The sequence below is a fragment of the Bison bison genome, unplaced genomic scaffold (genome assembly GCF_000754665.1).
Source record: "Bison bison bison isolate TAMUID 2011002044 unplaced genomic scaffold, Bison_UMD1.0 scf7180017864487, whole genome shotgun sequence".
NCBI lineage: Eukaryota > Metazoa > Chordata > Mammalia > Artiodactyla > Bovidae > Bison > Bison bison.
Genome location: NW_011495047.1, coordinates 9,855,722 through 9,880,230, shown reverse-complemented (window position 1 = coordinate 9,880,230; position 24,509 = coordinate 9,855,722). Strand labels below are relative to the sequence as shown.

The 24,509-nt window shown below is 47.2% G+C and overlaps 3 protein-coding genes across 14 annotated transcripts in view; 2 read left to right on the top strand and 1 right to left on the bottom strand.

The window, feature by feature from the left end:
• The first annotated feature begins 1,327 nt into the window (after positions 1-1,327).
• On the top strand, positions 1,328-14,113 carry APOBEC2 (apolipoprotein B mRNA editing enzyme, catalytic polypeptide-like 2). Its single transcript, XM_010863216.1, has 3 exons — positions 1,328-1,604; positions 10,333-10,896; positions 13,713-14,113. Exons 1-2 carry the CDS (start codon positions 1,474-1,476, stop codon positions 10,874-10,876), a joined length of 675 nt encoding a protein of 224 aa, XP_010861518.1. The 5' UTR covers positions 1,328-1,473; the 3' UTR covers positions 10,877-10,896; positions 13,713-14,113.
• A 2,071-nt stretch (positions 14,114-16,184) lies between these two features.
• Positions 16,185-22,143, bottom strand: OARD1 (O-acyl-ADP-ribose deacylase 1). 6 transcript variants are annotated; one of them, XM_010863212.1, is made up of 6 exons: positions 21,828-22,143; positions 20,996-21,075; positions 20,510-20,654; positions 19,410-19,468; positions 18,317-18,429; positions 16,185-16,803 (listed from the first exon to the last, which is right to left on the bottom strand). In XM_010863212.1, the coding sequence occupies exons 2-6, from the start codon at positions 21,032-21,034 to the stop codon at positions 16,701-16,703; spliced, it is 459 nt and encodes a 152-aa protein (XP_010861514.1). In that variant the 5' UTR covers positions 21,035-21,075; positions 21,828-22,143; the 3' UTR covers positions 16,185-16,700. The 6 variants fall into 6 exon arrangements, with proteins under 6 accessions (XP_010861514.1, XP_010861516.1, XP_010861511.1 ...); XM_010863214.1 differs by having other exon boundaries at positions 21,893-22,110; XM_010863209.1 differs by having other exon boundaries at positions 21,708-21,906.
• Positions 22,144-22,315: 172 nt separating this feature from the next.
• Positions 22,316-24,509, top strand: part of NFYA (nuclear transcription factor Y, alpha) — a 24,190-nt gene continuing 21,996 nt past the window's right edge. Inside the window, exon 1 of one of the 7 annotated variants that reach the window (XM_010863208.1) lies at positions 22,316-22,448. The gene's annotated coding sequence lies outside the window, so the exon portion shown is untranslated. Of the gene's footprint in view, positions 22,449-22,747; positions 22,826-23,134; positions 23,765-24,509 lie in introns of those variants that run through there. The other 6 variants (XM_010863200.1, XM_010863206.1, XM_010863205.1 and 3 more) reach the window with 6 other exon arrangements.

Sequence of the window (24,509 nt, the reverse complement as noted above, 5' to 3'; positions counted from 1 at the left end):
ACCAGGCTTCCCTGTCCTACACTATCTCCTGGAGCTTGCTCAAATTTGTGCGCATTGAGTCGGTGATGCCAGCCTACTTAGCCTTTGTTTATCTCTCTGGCCTCACCTCCTAAGACTCCCAAGCCACACAAATGTCCTTACTTGGTCCTGAAACACACCAGGAATGCTCCCACCTGAGGACCTTTGCATCTGCTCTTCTGCTCCTTGGAACACTTCCCCCTTAGATATCCCTAGAATTATTTCCCTCAGCCTTTTCAGATCTTTTCTCAATTATTTCCTTTTCAAAGTTCTTCTCTGGCCATCCTATAAAAAAAGTGTCACTCTGTCCCACTTCTCTGCCTTTTCTTCCTAGCACTACCAAACAGACCATGTATATTACTTACCCTGTATATTGGCCAACCCCCTCACTCCATGAGGGAAAGGATTTTCCTTTGTTCTGTTCTTTGCCATGCCCCAGTAACTGAATCAGCCCTTGGCATATAATAGATGCTCAATAAATATTTATTAAACAAATAAAGGACCAAATGAGAGGGAACACACACAGCAATTGAATGTTTGGCCTCAGGAACAAAAAGTCCTCATTTTAATCCTGGCCCTGCCGCTTTGGAGCTGATGACCCCAAACAGGGCCCTTAACCTTTCTGTGTAAAATGGGGATAATCCACATGACCTCCCAGGATGGTTGAGCGCATTAAGTCCGATGTCACACAGAAAACACTAAAGTCACTGCCTGGGCTATTTCCAGAACTCTAAGCTTAGTCAATGGCAATATAGTTATTTCTGGAGGCTCCCAGTGGATGTGATGTTGCATTAGGCATCATTATAGGCAAATCAGCATGCACTCCCTTTGGGTAACAGTTCACAGTGTCTTCCCCATTGGCAGTACTTATCCCCCTCACCCCACCTCAGGACCCTCCTTCCCTGAACCCAAGTCCCCCCAGTCAGGCTGGCCTGGGTCCCTTTCGACACAAGCCTTGTCCCGCTTAAACCTCTGAGAGAGCTCCCCTCTGAAAACTCACCCACCCTAGGTCCCTTCCGCAATCTCCCCAGGCGAGCTGGGTTGGGGAGAAAGAAGAGAAAACGGTTAGGGAGAAGACAAAGAGAATGTGAAGACCTGTGTAAGCCGGTGCAGGGGGCAGGGGTGCAGGCCAAGCCATCCCCACCTGCCAGCTTCCTGTCTCTGCTTCTGATAAATAGGGGACACCGATGGCCAGATTTTCCATTCCCCCCCATCCCCTCACCCGCCGTCACTCAATTAAAAAAAGATAGAGCGAGAGAAGCTGGGGGAGGGGCCTCTGGCTATAAAGCCTGCGGGCCAGGGGCTGAGCGCACTCGCCTGGCCTGCCCCATCCTTTTCCCATCACCCCAGGCAGATTTAGCTGCTGACAGCTGCTTGGGACTCTGCCGCCAGGCCTTGGCCCAGACCCGCCGCCTCTCCCCTCTTTCTCATTGACTCCAGAGCCTCAGCCCCTCCATGGCTCAGAAAGAAGAGGCCGCGGCGGCCGCGGAGCCCGCCTCCCAGAATGGCGAGGAGGTGGAGAACCTAGAGGACCCCGAAAAGCTGAAGGAGCTGATTGAGCTGCCGCCCTTTGAGATCGTCACTGGGTGAGAGCTGGGCGTGGGCTGGGCTCCTGCTCCCTGGCACGAAGCAGGCGGGACAGGCTGGGGGACCTAGGATGGTAATAGTAGGGGTAAGGGTCACCACAGCCTTGAGAGCCCACTGGTGTGCACCACGCGGGAAGCAGAAGCAACACGCTCTGGGCTTCTCAGAGTGACACCTCCGATCAGCGGAGGTAAAACTCGGGAATCGAGGACCCTGAGAAGGAAACCAGCCCTGGGGCTTCCTGGTGTTGAGGCGTCACCTTCCTCTCTGGGTAAAAGCAGTTTAGTCCCGGCGAATTTGGTGAGATCATGGGATACCGCCAGCACGTTTCAATACGGTCCCAGAGAACCTCCTCCTTCAACTTCTGTCCCTGCTTCTGAGTGGGCCTCTCCTCTGCCCATTTGTCTCTCTCTCTTTCTTTACAGCTTCTCCCTGAAGTAGAAGAGCCTAAGGCAGGAAAGACAGATCCATCCTTTCCCAAGCTAGAGTGAGAAGCAGTCTGTTTTTCTTGCTGCATCATCTCTGAATCTCCCCAGGGGCTGAGATTCGCATCCACCCCCAGGGAAAAAGAGAGGTTACAGGCCAGGCAACACAGGCCAGGCCGGAGCTTCTGGGCAGGGGAGGTGTTCCTTCGCCCTCCACCACAGCCTGGAGGGAGCAGGACCTAGAGCAGAGAATGCTGAGGCTCCAAAGAGGGTCCCCCTGCCTTGTCTAGATGATGCCACCTCCAGGAATGAAACAAGGCAGTCAGCCTCCTCTTCTCTCCCTGTCCTTTTGGCAGAAGATTCTGCTAAATTCCTGAACAAAGACTAAGAAGGGAATTTGTTGTTGTTGTTGTTGTTGTTTAGTCATTAAGTCATGTCCGAGTCTTTGCGACCCCATGGACTGTAGCCCACCAGGCTCCTCTGTTCATGGGATTCTCCCGGCAAGAATACTGGAGTGGGTTGCCATTTCCTCCTCCAGGGGATCGTCCTGACCCAGGGACTGAGTATGTGGGGGCATAAGGATTCTTTCATGGGAGTCTCCAGCAATGCCCACAGGCAGAGGAGGGGTCACAGGAAGAGAAATTCCAGGAAGAATGGAGGCATGATGCCTTCAAGGGCAGAAGGAACCCTGGAGGTGATTGGGACTTGCTGTTTGAAGCTGGGCTAGTGTTTTTCCAGTCCTGGCCTGGCTGCAGTTTTTTCATTTGGAACCTTAAGAAGTTGTGCTACTTGATTCCCAAGTCCCCTTCCGGCTGAGACATTTTCCGGTTTCTAAGAGAACCTGAGGGAAATGTATCCTAGTTCCTGAGGCAAGGCTTCAGGGAAGAGCCCCTGAACTTGCTCTTGTCCGTGGCCAACCGAGTAATGTCACCCTCATCCCAGGATTAAAGGAGCCACAGGGCACAGATTAATATAGACACAGGGAGAGCTTAGGGGCCGCCAGGCCAGGAGAGTCCTCCATTCCAGTGGCTTTTTATGGAAAGAGATCCTTTTTCTAACAGCTAAGTAATGCTGGCCCATGCTGGCCTTGGTCTGTCTCTCTCACACACACAGAGGCACACCCACTCTGTGCTGTGCTGTAATCTCCCCGGCACAGGGGCAGGGGGCAGTTCAGAAGAGAATTAGAGTATGTTTGCTGAGTTGAACATGCTTTGGGAGCTCAGGGTAGTGGGTTTTGAGAGATTAAATCCTCTGATGTCACGGACAAGCGTCCGGGGGTTTATGATGCCAGCACACCCGAGCTCATTCCAGCCTCACTGTGAGGCTGAGAGGAGCTGTATCACCATCACACTACAGCTGGAGAAAGAGAGTCAGGGAGGCCCAGGCACGCTCCGAGACCACAGAACTGTAAGAGGCACGCTTTCTGACTCCAGCCTAGCGTCCTTCTCACTGGTCTCCCGAACAGAGCTCCCACCTGTCTCCATCCTCCAGGTGGTGAGGTGCAAAGGCTTCCTGAGCCAAGGCTCCCTAGTGAGGCACAGGAGGCCACTTTCTGGACACTCTGAGAGCAGTTCAGGAGGGAGGTGGAGCCCTTCATATTTCCCGGACACAAGGAACAGCTGTGATGATCTGTCTCCTGGGCCCGGGCGGGTAAACAGACAACTTAAAATAGCCCTGAGGTGCGGCTGTGTCTGTGAGGGGACAGGCCGAGGGAAAGCTCTCCTCTCCTCCGCTCTCCAGGTGTCCTGGCATCAAAGGGCCAGCAGAGCCCAGCCTCCCCGGGGGAGGGTCTCATCACACTGCTCTTTAGAACAGGGCCCCAGACTAGAACAGCAGACGGCTTTTGAGCAAACAGTCTGAGAGCAGGGGCACTACCAGGTACGAATAAGGAGAAATGTGCCCACTTGTCGTGATTCTGGTGGGAATAGGGCACTCGGGATAGAAGGCAGGGAATTCCCAGGTGGCCCAGGGGTTAGGGCTGGGCACTTTCCCTCCCGAGGGCCCAGGTTTAATCCATGGTCAGGGAACTAAGATCCTACAGGCTGCGTGACTCGGTCAGAAAAAAAGAAAGAAAGCAGACTTAAGAACATTAAAAATGATGTGATAGAAAATGCTAGCAAAAGGCCTATAGCAGCAGTGGTGTGCCCAGGCCTGTTCATGCCTCAGCTGAGAGCCCGTTGGACTCATCTCTTACCACATCTGTGTCCACTGACTTCCTGTTGGTTTCTTGAAATCTCCACAGTGGGTGTGTATACGGGAAAGCAGCAAATGTTAGAAATCAGGGCTTTACAAAAAAAAAAAAAAAAACACTGAGAGAGAGAACCCTCCGAACAGGAATGGAAGGGCAGAGGAGGGATGTGCTTAAAAGGAGAAGAACTGAGGCCCAGAGAAGGCACCATCCTTCAGTACCAGGTTTAATTTTCAAAAGTCGACCGTTGTCCAAAGAGAGGTGAGATTACTCAGTCTGTCTTTTGGATAAGGAAACCGAACTTCAGAGGGAGAGATAATTTGCCCAAAGCTAGTAGGCGAAGTCAGGCTTCCCAGGTGGCGCTAGTGGTAAAGAACCTGCCTGCCAATGCAGGAGATGCAAGAGACTTGAGTTCGATCCCTGGGTTGGGAAGATCCCCTGGAGGAGGGCATGGCAACCCACTCCAGTATTCTTGCCTGGAGAATTCATGGACAGAGGAGCCTGGTGGGCTACAGTCCATGGGATTGTAAAGAGTCGGACACAACTGAATGACTGTCACCTCATAGCTGATTAACAATGTTGTGAGTTTCAGGTGGATAGCAAAGGGACTCAGCCATACATACACATGTATCCATGGTCCCTCAACCCCCCTCCCATCCAGGCTGCCACATAACACTGAGCAGAGTTCCCTGTGCTATACTGTAGGTCCTTGTTGATTATCCATTTTAAATATAGCAGTGTGTACACATCGACCCCAAACTCCCTAACCATCAGGGAGAGCTTCTTGAGGGGAGAAGTTCCAGATATATTAGTAATATATATACAAAGATCCAACAGCACTAGGCTCACAAGAGAATTCCTCTGGTTCTCTTTTGCTTCTGAACTCAGCTTGCTTGAGGGAAGCTCTGGGGCACCTGAATGGGTCGGTTCCCCATCCCTCCATCTCAGCTGCAGCTCTGCCTGGCAGCACCCCTTGCTGTGTGTTTGTCTTTATCTCTAGTTATGTTCTGTATGATTTTACATGAAGCTGAACCTGCTATCAAAGGGGTTATTCTGGAACAGAGATAAATGGCACAGGCAGTGAGTCTCCTTTCAACCACTTCTTTAGCCACCAGTCGTTTACTCCACCCACGTGAGGAGAGAGAGGAGAAGCAGGGTTCAGAGAAGGGCTGGGCCAGGAGTCGGGGGCCTTCAATGCCACTATTAATGCTGTGACTGCTCGCCCCTCACCTGGACTCCTGAGCAGACTGCAAAGGCTTGTTTCATAAAGGACAGAAGATGGTCACGGACTCTGGTCTCCCCTGAGGGTCAAGGGAAGGTGGAAGCCTATGTGCAGGATGGCATTCCTCTGAGAAACAGGACGGACCCAAGAAAAAGGGCGGGCCCAGGGCTTGTGGAATCCCGTCCAGAACTGCCAGTCAGGAGCCAGCAGCCCATCAAACACCTTCTTAGCTCCAGGAAGTCTGGCTGTTAGAACTCTGTTTCCCCACATTCCTCCTTCTGACGATGCCTGCTCTGTAGCATCCACTTCGAAAAGTGGTCTGAGAAAGGGGAAAGGAAACTCAGATTGGCAATTCTGCCTCTTTCAAGTAGGTCATGAAAAGGTCTAGTGAGCAAAGTGGAAATGAGTCATCACTTAATTACTTGTGAGTAGGTTTACTGCTCCATGGATTATTTGGGGGGCAAATGTCTAATCTCAGAGGAGCTTCCATTGCCCTCCAAGTTGCTTGCCTTCACTGTCTAGATTTAGGAAATGCAAATGTTTTTTAATGTAAAAGTGAGGGGGGGAAAAAATAATATATATATATATTACATTGAGTCACATATCTTCTCCATCAAGCAGCTGTCCCTCTTTTTCTAGATATAAGGATTCTTGGTTTCCAGCCTAGAGAACTGCAATGTCCAGAAACCCAAGTCTAAGGAGATGAAGTGTGAATAGCCTTGTTTGCAGAAAGTATGAGGAAATGGTTCCTAAGGAGGTGCTGAAGTTGGCAGGAGGGAGTAGGAGTTATGCTGTTAGTTTCTGTGCTTGAAGAAGGGACTGGGCCCAGGTGAAGAAATCTATTATCAGCATCTGTCTCCTGGCCACCACTCCAACATACACTCATACACACACACTCAAACACACATACACACTCACACTTCAGCAGGAAAATATCTGCTGGGGTTGATAGCAAAGAGGTATATGTAAATATGGTACTGGAGCATGTCATGCTACTAGGAAATAAAAGATGTGTGTGATTATCTACAAAGTCACTGTCACTATTTCTGTCTTTCCACTAGTGGGTATAAGGTTATTTAGTCACTCTGTCATGTCCGACTCTTTTGCGACCTCATGGACTATAGCCCGCCAAGCTCCTCTGTCCATTGGATTTCACAAGCAAGAACACTGGAATGGGTTGCCATTTCCTTCTCCAGGGGATCTTCCTGACCCAGGGATCGAACCCATGTCTCCTGCATTGGCAGATGGATTCTTTACTATTGAGCCACCAGGGAGGCCTAGTGGGCATAATAGTGTTGACTTACTTTGTGATTCTATAACATAACCCAAGATGACCACGTTGGCTAGCTCTCTGGAGAAATTTCAGACCACTTCTGCTCTCCTGGTGGACCTCCAGGACCTGGCTGTTGCAGTCTGAAAAGCCCAAAGAACCTCATTCAACCTGTATGCTCCTTCTAGAAAAACCAAGAATTCCACTGAGAAGCCAAGCAGGCTCAGTCTCTGAACAAATCCCAAGAAAGACTGGGAGCCGAGATCTTCCATGACTTTCCTTTGCCCCTTAAATGCACTTCCCTTTCTGAGATACTGGGTCCAGAAAGCCCTGCTGAGTGACAGGGCAGACCATGAGGCTGCTGGCCCCAGGAGTTGGAAACCGATATTTATGGAGAGGTGAATGTTCTTCCTCTCCATTGGCCTTCCCATTTCTATGGGTCCTTTCCTCTTTCCTAAAGAAGAGGAGGACAGACTGAGAGAAGCATCAATTGTAGACCATCCAGCCAACATGCAACCTCACACTGGGCCACACATGTCTTCTTGACTGGGCTGTACTTGGCAAAGTTGGAGCAATACTTTTCAGTTTCTGAAAGGAAACCTAAGGGACCACATAGGAAGCTACTGCTGAAGCCCCCAAGCCAACCAAGCAGCTATGAATCCTTCCAAAACCTTTACCTGTGAATCCATCCTACAGGTGGCTCTGGATTGGACTTGGGGATGGTTAGGAGGGGTGGGGGTGGGGTTGGGGGTGGTCTGGCACTGATTAGAGAGGGGGAAAAAAAACGTTTCAGCAAGAAAGGTAGGCTCCGTGCTTCTCAGGAGGAAAAAAAGCCACTCTAGGAAGTGAAAGGATCATTTAGCAACTTGCTAAGTTGAGGAGTGGTCTTCTGGGGTGAGTTTACCGGGGAAGAGCTCAGTGTAAGTGACTTCCCAGCAGGGACTGAAAGAGGAGAGGGGAATCATCAGGCCATCCTTTCTCCCCAAATGTTAAGTAAATAATAAACACATTCAACCAGGGACAGAGGGACTTAAGAGAGCTAAAGATAGTACCCGAAGGAATCCCGGGGCTGGGGCCCCAAACACATCCATCTCCACAGTGGAAACTTAACCTGTCAGCAAGGCACATGGAAACCTGGGTGGGGAAAATTTGGTGATGGGGGAGGGGACAGCTGCAGGGAAACAGCTCACATTTACTCAGCTCTTTGGCACCTGCTACTTATCACTAAGAAGCCAAGGCCCTGGGATACCAGGGATCCCCCTGCAGCCCAGGGAGTTGGGTGACCTCTCTGGGGGGAGGGAAGGAGTGTAGGGAAGAAAGAGCAGAGCTACTAGTTGGGGATCCTCTGGGGCAACCACAGAGATCACATTTTTTAAAGGTTTTTGTTTTATTTTTGTCTGCACTGGGTCTTCATCAATGCATGTGGGCTTTTCTAGTTGCAGCAAGCAGGGCTTCTCATTTCGGAGGCTTCTCTTGTTGTGGAGCACAGGCTCTAGGGAGCAGGGCACAATAGTCACATCATGAGGGCTTAGCTGCTCCTCGGCATGTGGAATCTTCCTGGAGCAGGGATCGAACCCATGTCCTCTGCATTGGAAGGCTGATTCTTAACTGGTAGACCACCAGGAAATCTGAGATTACATTTTTTAAAAGAAAACATTCAGCCTCTCCAGCTGGTACTCATTCCCTCCTCTCCTTCTGACCTTTTCAGTCTCTCTTCTTACAGCCTCTTCATTCTCCTTGGCCTTCAGTTCAGTTCAGTTCAGTTCAGTCACTCAGTCGTGTCCGACTCTGCGACCCCATGAATCGCAGCATGCCAGGCCTCCCTGTCCATCACCAACTCCCGGAATTTACCCAAACTCATGTCCATCGAGTTGGTGATGCCATCCAGCCATCTCATCCTCTGTCATCCCCTTCTTCTCCTGCCCCCAATCCCTCCCAGGATCAGGGTCTTTTCCAATGAGTCAACTCTTCGCATGAGGTGGCCAAAGTATTGGAGTTTCAGCTTTAGTATCAGTCCTTCCAAAGAACACCCAGGACTGATCTCCTTTAGGATAGACTGGTTGGATCTCCTTGCAGTCCAAGGGACTCTCAAGAGTCTTCTCCAGCACCACAGTTGAAAGGCATCAATTCTTTGGTGCTCAGCTTTCTTCACAGTCCAACTCTCACATCCATACATGACCACTGGAAAAACCATAGCCTTGACTAGACAGACCTTTGTTGGCAAAGTAATGTCTCTGCTTTTGAATATGCTATCTAGGTTGGTCATAACTTTCCTTCCAAGGAGTAAGCGTCTTTTAATTTCATGGCTGAAATCACCATCTGGCTTTCAAACCTGCACAAATCTTCCCTATTTTAGAAAAATATGCACATACAAACAAGACAATCTTCAATTCTGATGCTTGCTTCTTTAGCTTCTTTTTCTTACTTTATTATTACCAAACTTTTTGAAACACCTGGCCTTTTTCTGCTGCTTTCATTTGCTAATCATCCACCTCCCCTGGAAGCCACTGGACATATTCCTCACCAAGTCTGGTGCCCTAAGTCATCAAGTGGGCTTCCCAAATTTCAGACTTTTCCCCAGCTTCACTCTCTCTCCCTAAAGTCACCCCTGTAACTCTTCCATGGACCTGTTTCCTTATACTTTTCTTTCCTCAGGAACCTGTAACAATGGTCTATTGACTTCCGAGTCAAGGCTAAACTTTCAAGAAACTTCACCATGGGTCCTTACTCCACCTCGTCATTTTCAGCAGTCTTCTACTGTTCTCAGCTGTCTTATTTACACCTTTTCTTCCCAGCTAGAATCTAGCTGGTAGATTATAAGCATCTAAAGGACAGAGGCTAAGTCTTTTATGGTTTTGAAATGTGTCAATACTACACAAGTTAATTCATATCAAAGTACCCTGAGATAGCCTAGCCTCAAAAATAAACCTTCTTGGACACTTACATGACAACCATTCTTTCACCTGAGGGAAAAGATGACATGAGAAAGTCCTTGGGAAAGCCTGGGACTGCACATTTTAGGCCACCCCTTACCTGAGATGCAATATCCCTGAGTGACAAGGAGAGATTATGAAAGCATGAAATACTCTGCACAATCTTTGCCTTGCTCTGTCATGAGAATTTTTACATGCTTGCTATTTTGTAATACTATTTGGACACTGCTTTTCAAACCTGGCTACTTATTTGAATCATCTGGAGCATTTTTTTTAATACTGATGCCCAGGCCTCCTCCACATGTTCTCATTTATTGGTGTGGGGCACCAGCACGGCATTTGTAGCTCCTCCAGTGGATTCTAATGTACAGTCAGGTTAGAGAGTCACTGATTTAGAACTCTGAACATATGCCGTGTGTTGGGAGTGAAGGTGTGTTTGAAGATCTGTGCTAGTGTGGTGTCCAGGATGCACACCTCACTCCACATTCTCTCTTCTCCTTTAGATACACCATTTGAATTCTTTCATGCCTTTGTCACCACCGTTAGCATATAGGCAAGGCCTGTTTCAGTGGGGAGAATGAACCTGTCCCCGGGGGGATTGATCTTGGAAAGCCACCTACTCCAGGCGAGTCCTAGAACAAGAACTCATTACCCACTCTCTTTCCCTGTGCCTTTGTCTCCTTGACCCATAGGGAGCGACTGCCTGCCCACTACTTTAAGTTTCAGTTCCGGAATGTGGAGTACAGCTCCGGCAGGAACAAGACCTTCCTCTGCTATGTGGTGGAAGCGCAGAGCAAGGGAGGCCAAGTGCAGGCCTCTCGGGGGTACCTGGAGGATGAGCACGCCACTAACCACGCGGAGGAAGCCTTCTTCAACAGCATCATGCCGACCTTCGACCCCGCCCTGCGCTACATGGTCACCTGGTACGTGTCCTCCAGTCCCTGCGCGGCCTGCGCGGACCGCATCGTCAAGACCCTCAATAAGACCAAGAACCTGCGCCTGCTCATCCTGGTGGGGCGGCTGTTCATGTGGGAAGAGCCTGAGATACAGGCCGCTCTCAGGAAGCTGAAGGAAGCCGGCTGCAGACTTCGCATCATGAAGCCCCAGGACTTCGAGTACATCTGGCAGAATTTTGTGGAGCAAGAAGAGGGTGAATCCAAGGCCTTTGAGCCCTGGGAGGACATTCAGGAGAACTTCCTGTACTATGAGGAGAAGTTGGCGGACATCCTGAAGTAGGCAGCTAGGTTCAGCCTCACGTGAGTCTGTTCACTGTCAACTTGGGTAGGTCAGGTGGAATGAGTGGTCTCTTTGATTTTCCTTTGAAAGGATTTCGTTTTTTTTTTCTGGTTGGTGATAACATTCTTAGATCCTTCCTTTTCTCTTTCCTCTAAATTCCTCTTCCTAAATCCTTTCTCTCCTACCCTTTTATATCAAACTGACTTTCTCCATAACTTAGAGTGCTCAAGGGTGATAGAAATCCAAAAGCTTTGATTAGACTCAGTAACTTTCTAAGATGAGGATGGTACAAGAACCTGCACGTGTGTGTGTGCGCGCGCGCACACACGCATGCTCAATCGCTTGGTCATGTCCACATCTTTGCGGCCCCATGGGCTGTACCCTGTCAGGCTCCTCTGTGCATGGAATTTTCAGGTAAGAATACTGGAGCTGATTGCAATTTCCTACTCCAGGGGATCTTTCCAACACAAGGATCGAACCCTCGACGACTCTTGCATCTCCTGCATTTATCAGGTGGATTCTTTACTACTTCACCAGCTGGGACGCCCACAAGGACCTGTTACTGAACAGCAAAGATATTTCAGTCCTCTGACAAGTCCCCATGTCCACCTGTCCAAACCTATAAACTCTAGACACCTTCTAGACACTCTGCCCCCACCCCATTTGCAATCTTACCATTCTATTTTTCCTTTAATGCTGGTTTTTCATTCCTACAGGGGCATTTTTTCCCCTCATTTTTGGTACTTTTGAATGTCCTTGAATGAATTTGTATTGAACTCTTTGTGAGGAGAAGGGAGGCAGAGAAACTCATGTTTTCAAACAAATGGTTCTGCTTCGAGGGAGACCAGGAATTGCTGTGTGAACATACAATGCAAGAACACTTCTCTTATGTTGAGAAGACCTCAGCAGAACTTGCAGAAAAACGATGAATTCAGGAATGGAGATAATAAAGCAGCAAGTTCTGCTATAAAGGAATGCTTAAAGGGTTAAAAAGATGTGTGCAAATTAGGCAACAGCTCAGAAGTAGCCTCCTAACAGGTATCAAGACGGGATAGAACTGGAAGTAAAGATTAGCTACTTAAGCAAATAATTAGGACACAATTAAGGCCAATTCGACCTCTTGCTGAGGGTAAATTAGACTCTTTGAGAGAAACAGGCCAATTGCCCTCAGGAAAAGAGGGTACAGGATCTCCTACTGTCTCCTTTTGAATTTGGTCTGATCTAGTTTGCTCCCACCGAAGTGCTATGTATGACTAAGTCCCTTTACAAGACCTGAGTTACTGATCAAAAATTTCCCTTACCAGAGAATAAAGGGTCTTCACACCCTCTTATCCAGCTTTAATTCTGGACACCTCACAGATTAATAAAACATGAAAGCAGCATGCTTCCATGAAGGTAGTGCCTCTCAGTCTTAATACAGAGATGTTGCTTCATGGACATGTTCTGGAAACATCAATGTTCCAGAGCCTGATGTTGGCAGGTCTGTGCACACAGGGTGTTGGATCATTCTCCAGCTGAGCATTCGCCAATCCATGAAGTCACAGTTCTCAGCCATTTCTTACAAAAAAAAGCAGGACCCATTCACTGAATTCAGTGAGACCAAGGTCAGACAGTGCCATGTGATACCTTGCTCACCTAAAATAAGACACCACTCAAGAGCGGTGGATAGTAATAATACAAAGATTTCTAAAGGTGACCTCTGAAAATACAAAAATTCCTTAAAGATTTTATTAGTGTAGGGACTAGCACTCATAAACCCTACATAAATTGTGTAGAATGACGACTGACAGCCTAATTTTAACTCTAGTATACTTTCTTCTTAAAGATCTTGTAGTCACAGGCCACTTTTTCCAGCTGCCAAACTAGCAAGACCTGAGATGAGTTTGTCTTACCTATTAAGTCAAATAATTAAATAGCTAAATCTGCTATAAAAATTAAGCATTTCAAGGATTAAAAAGCTTTTAATTTTGGATAATTGAGAGTTGCCTCTTATGCTGATCTAAATCAACATAAACAGATAAATCAGTCTGAGAGAAAAATCCACTTCTAAGTCAAATTATTTTTTAATAAAATATTACTGGACATGTTCCACATTCTAAGCCTCCTTCCATTAGTGTACATAATTGTATTATCTGGACCCATTAACATGCTTCCCTGTACTGTTTGAGTTGCTCATATTCCTGAAGGGAGAGGTTAAAATGTACCAAGTTTAAAAAAAAAAAAAACACTGGCATGAAATCAAGTTGTCATCTAAAAGCCCCAAAGAACTTTGCTTAATTAAAATACTCTCAAGAAATGAGCATTTATTAAAGAAAATGTGTCTGATATGTCTTCTTCCATCTTTTGAAAAAATGACAGAATAGGATTTAACCATATAGTTAAAGCAAGATAACATAGTTAAGCTTCCCAGGTGGCTCAGTGGTAAAGAAACCACCCACCAAGCAGGAGATATGGGTTCAATCCCTGGATCAGGAAGATCCCCTGGAGAAGGAAATGGCAATCCACTCCAGGATTCTTGCCTGGGAAATCCCATGGACAGAGCAGCCTGGCTGGCTAGTCCATGGAGTTGCAAAGAGTCAGACACGACTTGATGACTAAACAGCAGCAGCTACAACATAGCTGAAGCAGATCTCTTCTGGGGCTTTCTCTGTGTGAACCACACCAAAATATAAATGAAACAAATCCAATCCTGAGTAAAACAGAAATCACAGGTGACTATGGAGAAATTCAGGCATTCATTGAGGAAGGAACAAAGAAACCCTAACTCAAAAAGAACACTCTTCGTCGTTTGGGGCCAGCAGGGCTCTCAGTAACATTGCTTTGTTTCCTCACAAAGGTCTGCCTGCTGCCACCGAGAGACAGCAATGACACACGTGGTCATCTGGAACATGCCCGACTTCCTAATACCGCTTGGAGCTGGACAACATTCGACACCAACCAATCACACTGCCGAAGGCCCTCTGAGGACTCAAAATACACTTACGCTGTAAATCCCTTAAGCTGTACCTCTCTCTCTAAGGCTGCTCTTGGGAAACAGGAAAGTGAGTTGTGAAGAGAGAAGTGGCACCAGGCTCCGTGGGACTGAAGGTCCATATTATTCCCCTAGTTGGGCTTAGGGCAGAGAGCCTCAGACCCAAAGTCTGAACAGATCTTTGAAACATGTCTAGAAATGCATCTCATGTTAAGTTGGGATTTTTTTTTTTAAACAGCAACATTAATAAAAGAGGTGGCATGGTCTTTCTGTGACCAGGTTTTTTAAGGAACTAGAACATTCAGAAATTATAGACGGTGAGCAAATTCCAGAAACAGGGATGTCCCAGGTTATGAACCAAGCCACGTTTTATAAAGTGGAAGAAAGGCTTAAACCAGAACTTGCCAGGGCTACACAGAATGTACCAACTCCCATGCAGACTTCACACATTTGTCTTGACCTTCAGAAAATACTGTCTCAAGATTACTTCTAAATGAGTGGCTTTTCTCTCCTCTGAAAACAAGGAGTATGGCAGAGGATGAAACAAAAGGCACAGGAAACCTGTTCCTAAGGAATATAAACATCCCAATTGCCAATCCATAAGCAATTAGCTCCTTGATTAAAGAGGAAAGGGCGAGAAGTAGGATTTAAATGTTTGGATACACATAATGTAGGGATAGTCTGTGCGTCATACTTGATGGCGAGGGCAGGATGGTGTCTGAAGTCTCATTTCTTGTCTGAGTCCTATGTAAAAGCAAAATTTCACATGTGAATTTCTGGGTGTTTGCCAAACTCTAACTAGGTTTCCAGGAATAATGTGTCCATTCTGATTATCAGGTCATACCTCCTTTCCCCAGGCTTCAAGTGTGATAAGTCATTGGAATCTGACCCCAAGACTATCTGCAAATGACAGGGCACTTTATCACATCCCTGCGGAATTCCACTTACAGCCAGACCTTCAAAAGACTAGGTTTTGTTAAGAGAAATGTGAACGAGGCTCATACTCCATGAAACAAATTAACCCTAATCCTAGAAAACCAATGTTTCGACCCAGTGATAACATTTATTTGCAGAGTTAAGCAAAATACTTTAATTCTAAGTTTCCTCTTACCACCCCACTCTCCTTTTTTGTACATTTTCTTCCCTTTCAACCTCACTGTGTGTCTGTGGACAGAAACAAAGCTTCAAGAAAAACCTTAGTCTAAAAGTTTGACAGTGAACTTGCTCCCAGCACTGCCCCTACCCCAACAACATAGAGAACTTATCTGTTACACAGAGATACAGAAGAAGTCAAATACTTTTTGAAACTGCTGCCTCGTATCAGGCTGCCACGCAATAACAACACAAGTCTAAAGTACAAAGATTACATTTAACCAGTGCTCTCCTGGTGTTTCAACAAGCCCCTTCTAAAATCCGGTTCTTTTACAATTGGGAAAGCATCAAGTCCTCTGACAGACCAAGAATTCATTCTATGAAGAAAATCAATAGGCCTGTCTGATCTCAATACCACAGTAAGAGAACAGAGGGTGGAAATAGTCTCCTTGTTTCCCCACACCTCTGATACTGCAAGTGAAGTCACTCAGTCGTGTCTGACTCTTTGCGACCCCGTGGACTGTAGCCCACCAGGCTCCTCCGTCCAAGGGATTCTCCAGGCAAGAATACTGGAGTGGGTTGCCATTTCCTTCTCCAAGGGATGTTCCCGACCCAGAGATCGAACCCAGGTCTCCCACATTGCAGGCAAACGCTTTAACCTCTGAGCCACCAGGGAAGCCTGATACTGAACCACTGGCTAAAATCCATGAGCCTTATTCTTCCACCATGGAAATCAAGAGTGGACATAGTGCTGCTCTGAACTTAGAAGGGAACAAATTTACTCTTTTCCATCCTAGCTGGACACACATCAGAATCCTCTGGAGCTCAAAAACACAAAACCGGCCATTCTCCCTCACCCCTACCTACCAAATTAGAATTCCTGTTTAAGAGGGAGTGGACCTTTATTTTAAAGTGATGTGTATGGATTTTGTTGATAACTGTAGATTGAGTCATTCATTAGTTCACACTAAGAACTTTGCCAGGTATTTCACATATGTTATTCTGTTTTATGACTGAATTCAGACAGGTTTAGTCACAGAAACTATATGGTGGACAGGAGAGAAAGAGTTCAGCACAAGGAGATTCTAAAAGCCTGCCTTTCCAGTGTTCTTGCACATTCTGATGTCTTCTCACCTTGTCACTCTTCCTACTGGGCCCTCTTTCAGATTAAGTTACACGTGAATCCTCCATTAGCCAAGCACAGAACAACACAGACATGTGCAAAGAACCTCACTGGAGCTCCACCCCCGCTCAAAAAAAGATATTTATTTTTCCATTTTTGTCACCACAAATTCCTTGTAAACATAAAACTTTGGTAATTTAAACAGAAACCAAACCCATGATTCTCTCCTAGGATCAATTTGATGCCATAAGGATAATACTAAGTAAGTGCACAAATGACACAAGATGCAAAATTAACTGAAAACGGTCATCCTTCCAGAAATTTCTCTTAAAACAGCAGGGAAAAGCAATGCTGCCACCTAGTGGCAACCCAAACCAATCACATGGCATCCCCAGCAAAATGGGTCCTAGGCCCAACATTTGGTCCCTCCCCTTACCTTCCTGAAAAAGAAAAATTCCTAGCAACAAGAAACCCCTCCTCCAGAGTCCCATTCAATCCTGAGAATACAGCAACCCAGGTCTGGCCTGTAACACAGACTACTTCACAAGAAACGGTCCTCTGACCATTTTAAGGTCAGTTTGCTCAGTCCTGTGGCCCAGGTGATGCAAAAGGTAGACACATCCAAAATGCTCTTCTGTTCAGAGTGTGTACACAGTAATTCTGATGTCTGTTGCCTCAAAGACCTCCTCAATTATTGCGGATACATTTTCCCATTGCAGACGATCAAGACCACATCCGATCCTGAAAAAGACAAAATATCTCCACTGGTTGTGATTGAGGAAAAGGCTCCTTCCCTCTTTCCCTAGGCTGCATCCACCCAAAGCCAAAGATAGCATCTGGTCTCACACCTATAGGCAACTATGGTGGGAGTTTAGAAGTTAACGCCTATTGTGAGTCACCTAAGGCTGTTTCCTAGACGGCCCTAACATCCAATAGCTGTCACTTCTCTTTTGCCAAATAAAGTACCAATTCCCAGTTACTTCAGGGTACATTTAGAAATACGTGTAACTCTGCCGTGAGACAGAAGAACTCACTGTTTCTACTAGTGAAAACTAGCCGTGGGTGGATGGGAAAAGGTTGGTATTTTTAAACTGTGTTAGTCACTCAGTCGTGTTTGACCCTTTGTGACCCCATGGACTATAACCTGCCAGGCTCCTCTGTCCACGGGGATTCTCCAGGTAACAATATTGGAGTGGGTTGCCATGCCCTTCTCCAGAGGATCTTCCTGACCTAGGGATCGAGCCTGGGTCTCCCACACTGCAGGCAGATTCTTTGCCAACTGAGCCACCAGGAAAGCCCATTTTAAAAATACACTTATGATAACGGAATGTTAAGGAAGATAACTGGGAAATGCCAAGCTGATTGTAATTCCAATCTTCCTGACACCCTGGTGAGAAACCTCAATCTGCCCACAAAACTACTACCTGGCAGCTTTCTTCCAAGATGTTACTTTACTGATCCTCAATATCCACAGGGAAAAAATAAAGGCTTAAAATTGATAATTTTATATTAATGCGTTAAGTACCTGAAAAAACTGTGATTTAAAAAAAAAAAAAGTTTCTGGTACATAAGTCGTGAATATATTACAGACCAGTGTAAGATGAGGGATCAAGTAGCCACATTTCTAACTCAGAGCTTGGAATAAACCTGCATGCATGGTCAGTACTGACTCAGAACTAGTCTGTCAGGAAGAGAAGGAATCCCAAGCCTATTCCTGAAAAAGAAACAAAGAGGATACTGAACCCCCAACATCAGTCCCTTAAGTTCCCAATATCTAGGGTATAAGATGTTACATCAGCAACAGACCCTCTGGCTACTATCCATGCTGAACATAAATAAGCATGCAGTTTACAAAGCAGTGATAACCTACAACTTTGTTCACACAGAATGAGCAGGTTTGGGACACCTGAAGTGACTCAGAGAGAAATCACAATTGCTCAGTCTTGATTCTTGAGCTGTACTAGAGGATGCCTAGAATTCAACAAATAGTGGTGAACAACAGTTCCTCCCTACTAGGCGGGCTGAGGAAGACCTGTGTTTTAATCATCCTGATTCATTCAGCCCAAGCTAAAAGATGGGCATGCCTTGAGCGAAGATCTGACAACTGGTTTACTGATGATTTTTAAATGTTTTGAAATTTGTCCACCTTTAAGACTACATTTTGGGTTAAGATAAGCTTTTAAGTCATTTCTCTTTGGGTAAGACAGTAAACCCCACCAATCAAGTCTTCATTTAGGGCCTTGGATTTCCTTGCCTTGGCATGGAAAGGTCGGTGACTCCATTCTTCAGACAATGGGACTTCATAGCCTCTAAACTCTTCCGTAAGTTTTCATAAGTTGGCTTGTGTGAAGCCCTTTTCTTTGTAATCTGAGTACGAAGAACAAATTCAAATTTCCATTAGACCAAAATGAGGGGCAAAAAACATCATCATGTTCTCCCAACATCACGATAATTAAAATAAATATACTTTTATAGACTAGTCTAGATAACAAATGTCATACGGTCTCTTCCAGTTATGGGAGCCCCTCAGGAATCCACTGAAGAGAGCCAGAGACCCAGACACTGCCTGTTCTCCTAAGAAACCCAGATTAGCAGGTGTGCCTATTGTCTATTGTTTTTAAGCAAGGTAGGTGAAAGTTCTTGTGCCACTTCCAAGAGATAAGCTATGTATCTGTAACAAGGAAGAACCCATAGCACCTTAAAATTTCCTGTTAGGCTTATTTATTTACAAACAGTGCTTGCTTTTTATTTCCCTATAAAAGCACAGAAACTGGTAGCATTCCAAACAAGACTGAAAGTCACAGTAGCCTTAAGGACAGCATCCCCACTTTGTGTGCTACCCAAATCAAGCTTGTAGTGAGTTGGCTCTAAGTCATCCAGCAGCATCACCAAGAAGCTGCACTCCTTCACAGGTCAAAGACCACTGGGACAATGGAAGAAATCCACATGGAGGAAGCAAGCAGGAGAGGAGCAGAATACTACCTGGCACTGCATTTGGTAAGGAAGGATGAGAGAAAAACTCTTTTGAGCAATCGTCTCTTGGGACTTTATTGTCTGTATTTCACTACAACAATGAAGGAATTAAAGCAAGGGAAGTATCCCTAACTTTCACACATCATGTAACAGGTCTTTGGTAAATATCCAACTTTTTCCCACGGAGTTGGGATGCAGCCTCATGTTTCTAACCCAGTGCACCAAATAGCCACCACCTCTGGATCTGAGTCGGCATGAGGTCAGCTTTTGACATTTTTGGTTGTCTATAAAGAAACACTGTGATCAACATAAATGCAGCAAAGCCCATCTGTTTGCTAATACTTAAAACTTACTGAGAATTGGCCCCATCTTACCAGGTAATATATATATCGCCCATCTCTCTTCAGAACAGCCACTTCTCCAGACTTTTTCTCTAAGAAAAACAGTTATTTAATAGTAAAAAAAAAGAAATACCAAAACAGTGATCTTCATTCTTAGATTTTTAAAAGATCTTTATAGATCTGAGTCTACTTCATAACTAGAATTAATTTTCAACTCTGAAGAAACCTTTGATCTTTATCAGCCTTCTTAAATACCATATTCCTTAACTTCCAGTTTTCCTACTGTTTTAGGAAATCATGTTTTCAATCATGTTTTCCTCACATTCCACCTTCAATCCTGCTACATTTTCAAATATCCTTTCTTGTTCTCTTAAAAAATGTTAATGTCTACTGCCTTGAAATGTTTTAGAATGTACAGCATTTTTCACTTGCCAAATGTGTATTTAATAATTATATTTTTACATACAAACAGCTAATGTGTTAAGCATTATGGGGGAACATAGATGTATTAACATTAAAAACTAAATTATTTAACAGTTTCCAGTCAGGAGAACTGTGTAGTGTTTTGAAACAAATACAATACAAAGCAGTAAGAAGTTGCTTTCTTTATGCTGGGAGTGGAATCACCAGTGGCGACTGATTCAGTAAGCCTGGACTGTGGTCTAAACAACTGTTTTCAGAAGCTCCACCTCTGATTCTGGTACACATTTCTGCTTTACAATCACTGGGAGCAAGCAACGGGAAGTGTTTGTAAGGAAAAGTTTTAAACTCTTTGAAGCATAAGCACAGTATGGGCTAACAGGGAAGCCTGAATGCCAGGCTAAAAGCTGTGGACTTTGCTAAGCATGCCAGAGTTATTAAAGGCTTCAGACAAATGGAGTCATATTATTAAGAAACATTTATGAAAGAGGGAGAAGAAATTTAAAACTTTTACAAGAACTCAGGTTTGGTGGGCCAACCCAAACTAGAGATCATCTCTGTAGCAGAAAAAACTTAATCTGCAGAGTTAAAAGGGCTCGGTAGTTAGGAACCCCATCTGTGCATATATATCTTGTTTAAATTATTAAGCTTAAAAGGAGCATCAAAAGATGGTCTAATCAAGGCACGTGAGTTCAGCTGCTTTCAAAACTCACGTTGATTCAACAGTTCCTGCACTCCTCCAAATTTCTTCTTGAAGAGGACAGCTATCCCAGCGCCCATTCGACAGTCCTCACTGATACAATGCACTAAAGAGTCTGTTTGGGGACATGCAAATAGGTCTCCTTTCACGTAAGTAATCTAAAATGTGCAAAGAGAAAGAAAACTTCTGTTACATACAGAAATATACTAAGCTACTTCTTTTCCTTTACTGTGCCCACCACCACCACTACCTCTCCCCCCCCCATCCCTCCTTCATTTAGAAGACAAATTTTCAGAACTTAATGAGTTATCTAAAGCGAATTAAAGCATGTACAAAGTAATGAGTGGGCTCTGCCTAAGATTGTATCAGCCCTTCTAAAATAAATCAACAGGAGAGAAAAAAAGACAATGCAATTACTAGTTTAATTAAAAAGTGTCTGTGCTTTGACCTCAATCATTCTTAATTTCAGTTCACCAATAAGTTAATAGTTGTTACGCACTCGGCTTCCTTCTGAATCTTCATTAGGGCTGCCAGCCATGATACTGGGTCGCTATTTCCAGAACTTAAGTGTTTCTTCAGCTATAAAAAGAGAGTAAAAATGCTTAGGCAGCCCAAATATATTACATTCAGACTGCCCTGACCACCCACGTACTAACTTTTCCCCCCCACCGTTTATTACTGAGTGTGACTTCTCTAGAAAGGAACGCAAAAATCCTCGGGGCAAGAAGGAGAGGAATAATGCCTGGGTTCGGAGGCGGCCGTGACCCGATTGCATTTCGCGCTTCCCAGGAGCGGAAGAAAGGCAGTCCTAGGACCCGCCTCCTCCTTTCCCCGAGCCCGCGCCGAGCAAGGCTGATTTAGGACAGTCTTTTCTCTGAAAGATGCAAGAGTACTTCCCCATTGGGTCTGGCCCAGGGACAAAAAGGTGGGACTTGGCCACAGTCAAGTCGCCAACTAGAGAGTGTACCGGTCAGGCGGAGTGTACTGCCAAGGCGCGGGCAGGGGTGAGAGGGAAGGCGGCCCCTTAAGGAAGGCTCACCCACATCTTTTTGGGGGGGTTGGGGGGACTAGGGGAAGAAGTAGAGAGGCCTCCCATTCTCTGTCTCCTACCCTAGGGGTGATCAGCCAGGGCGTAGGGCCTGTCCCGGGATCCCGCGGGAGGAAGCGAGGAGGCTCGCTCAAAGACCCAACGTACCCCCGTTACCCTTCACCTGGAAAGGAGTTGGCCGTTACGAGGTCCCGCCCCGCGGGGAAGGGCTCTGGTAGGTGGGTAACAGCGGACGAGCCCACGATACGAAGCCAATCCCACCACAGCCTTTAATTGCGCGTACCTAAGATGGCCGCCCACCATCCGGGAGCCGGGCGGAAACGAGCCCCTCTAGCTAGCTAGCCGAACCTGCACTCTTTGGTGATGGCCGCTGAACTTCCGGCGGTGAAGTCCGACCGCCGCCGCCGCCCGGGCATGCGTAACGAGACAGCCGAATGCAAGTTGGGTAGAGCGGCGCCTGCGCATTAAGTCCCAAGGGGGTGTGTCTCCAGGGGCCGCAAAGAAGAGGGAGGGCAGTTGGCAAAGGAGTTACTTAGCGCCTGCGTGGTGCTAATGCTCAGGGCGGCGTTTGAGTGGAAGGGTCTGGCGCGCCTGGAAGGCGCCTGCGTATTCCTTTGGCCGGATGGGAGCCAATCAGGAAAGTGGGCGTGGCTAAGGCACACGCCTGCGCAGTGCTGCTTCTGCGGTGGTGGGGCGTCCCCAAAGCTCGGGGTAGGGGGCGTGGCCTAAGAGGCGCCTGCGCGGAGGCAGTTGGAGGGAGGCCCGATTCCCCTTTGTTCGACTTCGCCATTTTGCGAGGCAGCGGCAGTGGCGGCGGCAGCGGCGGCTGGAGCCTCTGATTGGGTTTCGGGGTCCGGTACTGGAGCCAATCAGCGCGGGCAGCGAACCGGGGGAGCGAGGCACGGTGAGTGTGAGGAGCCAATATCCAGCGGCCCAGAGCCGGCCCCAGCGCCCCGATTGGCGGGTCTTGCTGACCACTCAGGAGAGGCCCAGGCGCCTGTCGAGCCCCGGGAGTCGAGCTGAGTCTAGCCGAGCGGGGTGACCTGCTGCCCCGGACCAGAGCCTGCGAAGCTCTCCGGGGCACTCCCCACCGAGGCCTGCAGGGGGCCGCCCCGCGAAGGGATGGCGCCCTCGGGAGCAGGCATCTCGGGACCCAGACCCGCGCAGGGTGCCAGGGCCAGTTGGGGATGCGTCGCTGTTCTCCCCGACCCTTTGGCCCAGTTTCTCGGGCCCCAGACCAGGGGGTGTGGGGTTTACCTGCCACAAGGCCCCTACGTTCAGGTATACACCCACTCGGGCCTAGGCAGTTTCCTCCTGGTCTTTCTGGCCTCACAACTTAAACCTGCCCTTGCACTCAACACGCGGCGGCCCTCGGGACGGGAAGTCTTCCCCCCGCGGGGCCCGCGTACCCCTCCCCTCCGTGAGCGGGTCTGTCCTGTCTGCAACCCTCCTAGGTGGGGAAGGAGGACCGGGGAAGACGTGCGCCGTGGCCACCGGGCCCCGCGTGCAGCGCGGAGAGGGGACCGGTCCGCCCCCGCCTCGGCACTCTGCGGGCCCGCCCCCGCCGTCCCTCTGCCGCAGGGGTGGGGGGCGGGGAAGGGGTACGTTAGTGCGCCCCCTCCTCGGACCCCGCTGTGCCCCTCCTCCAAGCGCACTCCCGGGTCTCCGGTCCCGACGCCGTTACCACCCCCTTTTGGCTCGTCATTTCCTCTCTTCCCCGCCCCGATCGCCGGGCAGAACCGCACACCTCCGTCCTGGAGCCCATCCAGGCGGTGTCCCTTCCTTGCCCGGGCTGTAAGCCCCTGTCCATTCGGTGCCTGGAACCTCGCTCTTAGAAGATTGCGAGCTCTGTGCATTCCTTTCCCCCGAGGCTGCACAATTTGCTTTCATTAGTCTTATCTGTTGTTGCTCATCTCGTGGATTCTGTAGGAATGTACAGTTTCTTTTCCTTTCACCTTTCTGTGTCATTTCGAACATGTCAGACTTCACTCGTTAGCTCGGTTCACAGCCATCTCTTGGTTTGTTTTTTTTCCCAGTATGTTGACGTTTTCTTGGGTATTTATAGAAACTTAACAGTCTTCTGGGGTTTTCATTAGGGTGAGAGGAAATCTCCTTTGACAGCCAAGTATCGAACAGTTAGTATAAACCAGGCGTCCATCTGCTGCGGGGAGAGTGATTAGCGGTCGATGAGAACCTTCCCAGCCTGGTGGAGATTGACAGGTGAACAGGTGATTCGTCTGTCAGGGTTAGTGCTGTAACGGGGCCAAGTTCAATTCTGTGATGTGTGAGCTAACGACAGCCTCGGTGGAAGGCCAGCATTGCTACACTTTTAATTGGCCTTGAAGGATAATGGGATTTCTTTGGGGAGGAAAGAACGGAAGAGCATTGCTCACAAAGAGAAGAGCATGTGCTGAGGCGCCAAACTTTGCTGTGTGTTCGGGGGAAGAAGAAAGTATAGGGCAGTGGGCATTTGTGACAGTTCAGTAGGTTGGGAAACGCAGTTGGTAAAACCACTTGTATATTTTGCTAAGGGATTTTTCGGAAGCAGTTATTTTGTGGAGATTTCAGAAGAAGTCTAGAAGCACTTTTTTTTTCCCCCCAAGTTTGGAAAAATAAGTTACTGGCCTATGAGATTCTGCTCCACAATAACAACTGACTTTGGAGGGGAGGAAGGGAGATTTTTCTCCTAGGACTTTAAAATTTTTTACTCAGGTGAAGCACAGTACGGCAGTCCTTGTTACATACAGTCAGCCTTTAGTATATGATGCCTATTTTTATAATCACATTTACTGAAGTCATATAACTGGTAAGTTTCAGAAAGCTACTTTAGTGCTTTTTCCACTACTAAAAAATTGGGGACACTTTTGTTTTCATTTTTTGCCATGAATTTTTTATTGTTGAACTCATTTAAAAAATTGATTTGTAAAATATCTGATAGATGGGGCACTGTGATTTAGATATTTTT

What these genes read in the sequence shown, in the direction of transcription:
- OARD1 (XM_010863212.1), bottom strand. Translation starts at nt 21,034, where the DNA reads ATGGCTGGCAGCCCTAATGAAGATTCAGAAGGAAGCCGA. An exon ending in GCAGGAACTGTTGAATCAAC is followed by an intron (nt 19,469 to 20,509) that starts GTGAGTTTTGAA and finishes TGTTTTTCTTAG; the next exon opens with AGAAAAAGTCTGGAGAAGTG. An exon ending in GGCGATATATATATTACCTG is followed by an intron (nt 18,430 to 19,409) that starts GTAAGATGGGGC and finishes CTTCGTACTCAG; the next exon opens with ATTACAAAGAAAAGGGCTTC.
- APOBEC2 (XM_010863216.1), top strand. Translation starts at nt 1,474, where the DNA reads ATGGCTCAGAAAGAAGAGGCCGCGGCGGCCGCGGAGCCCGCCTCCCAG. An exon ending in CCCTTTGAGATCGTCACTGG is followed by an intron (nt 1,605 to 10,332) that starts GTGAGAGCTGGG and finishes CTTGACCCATAG; the next exon opens with GGAGCGACTGCCTGCCCACT.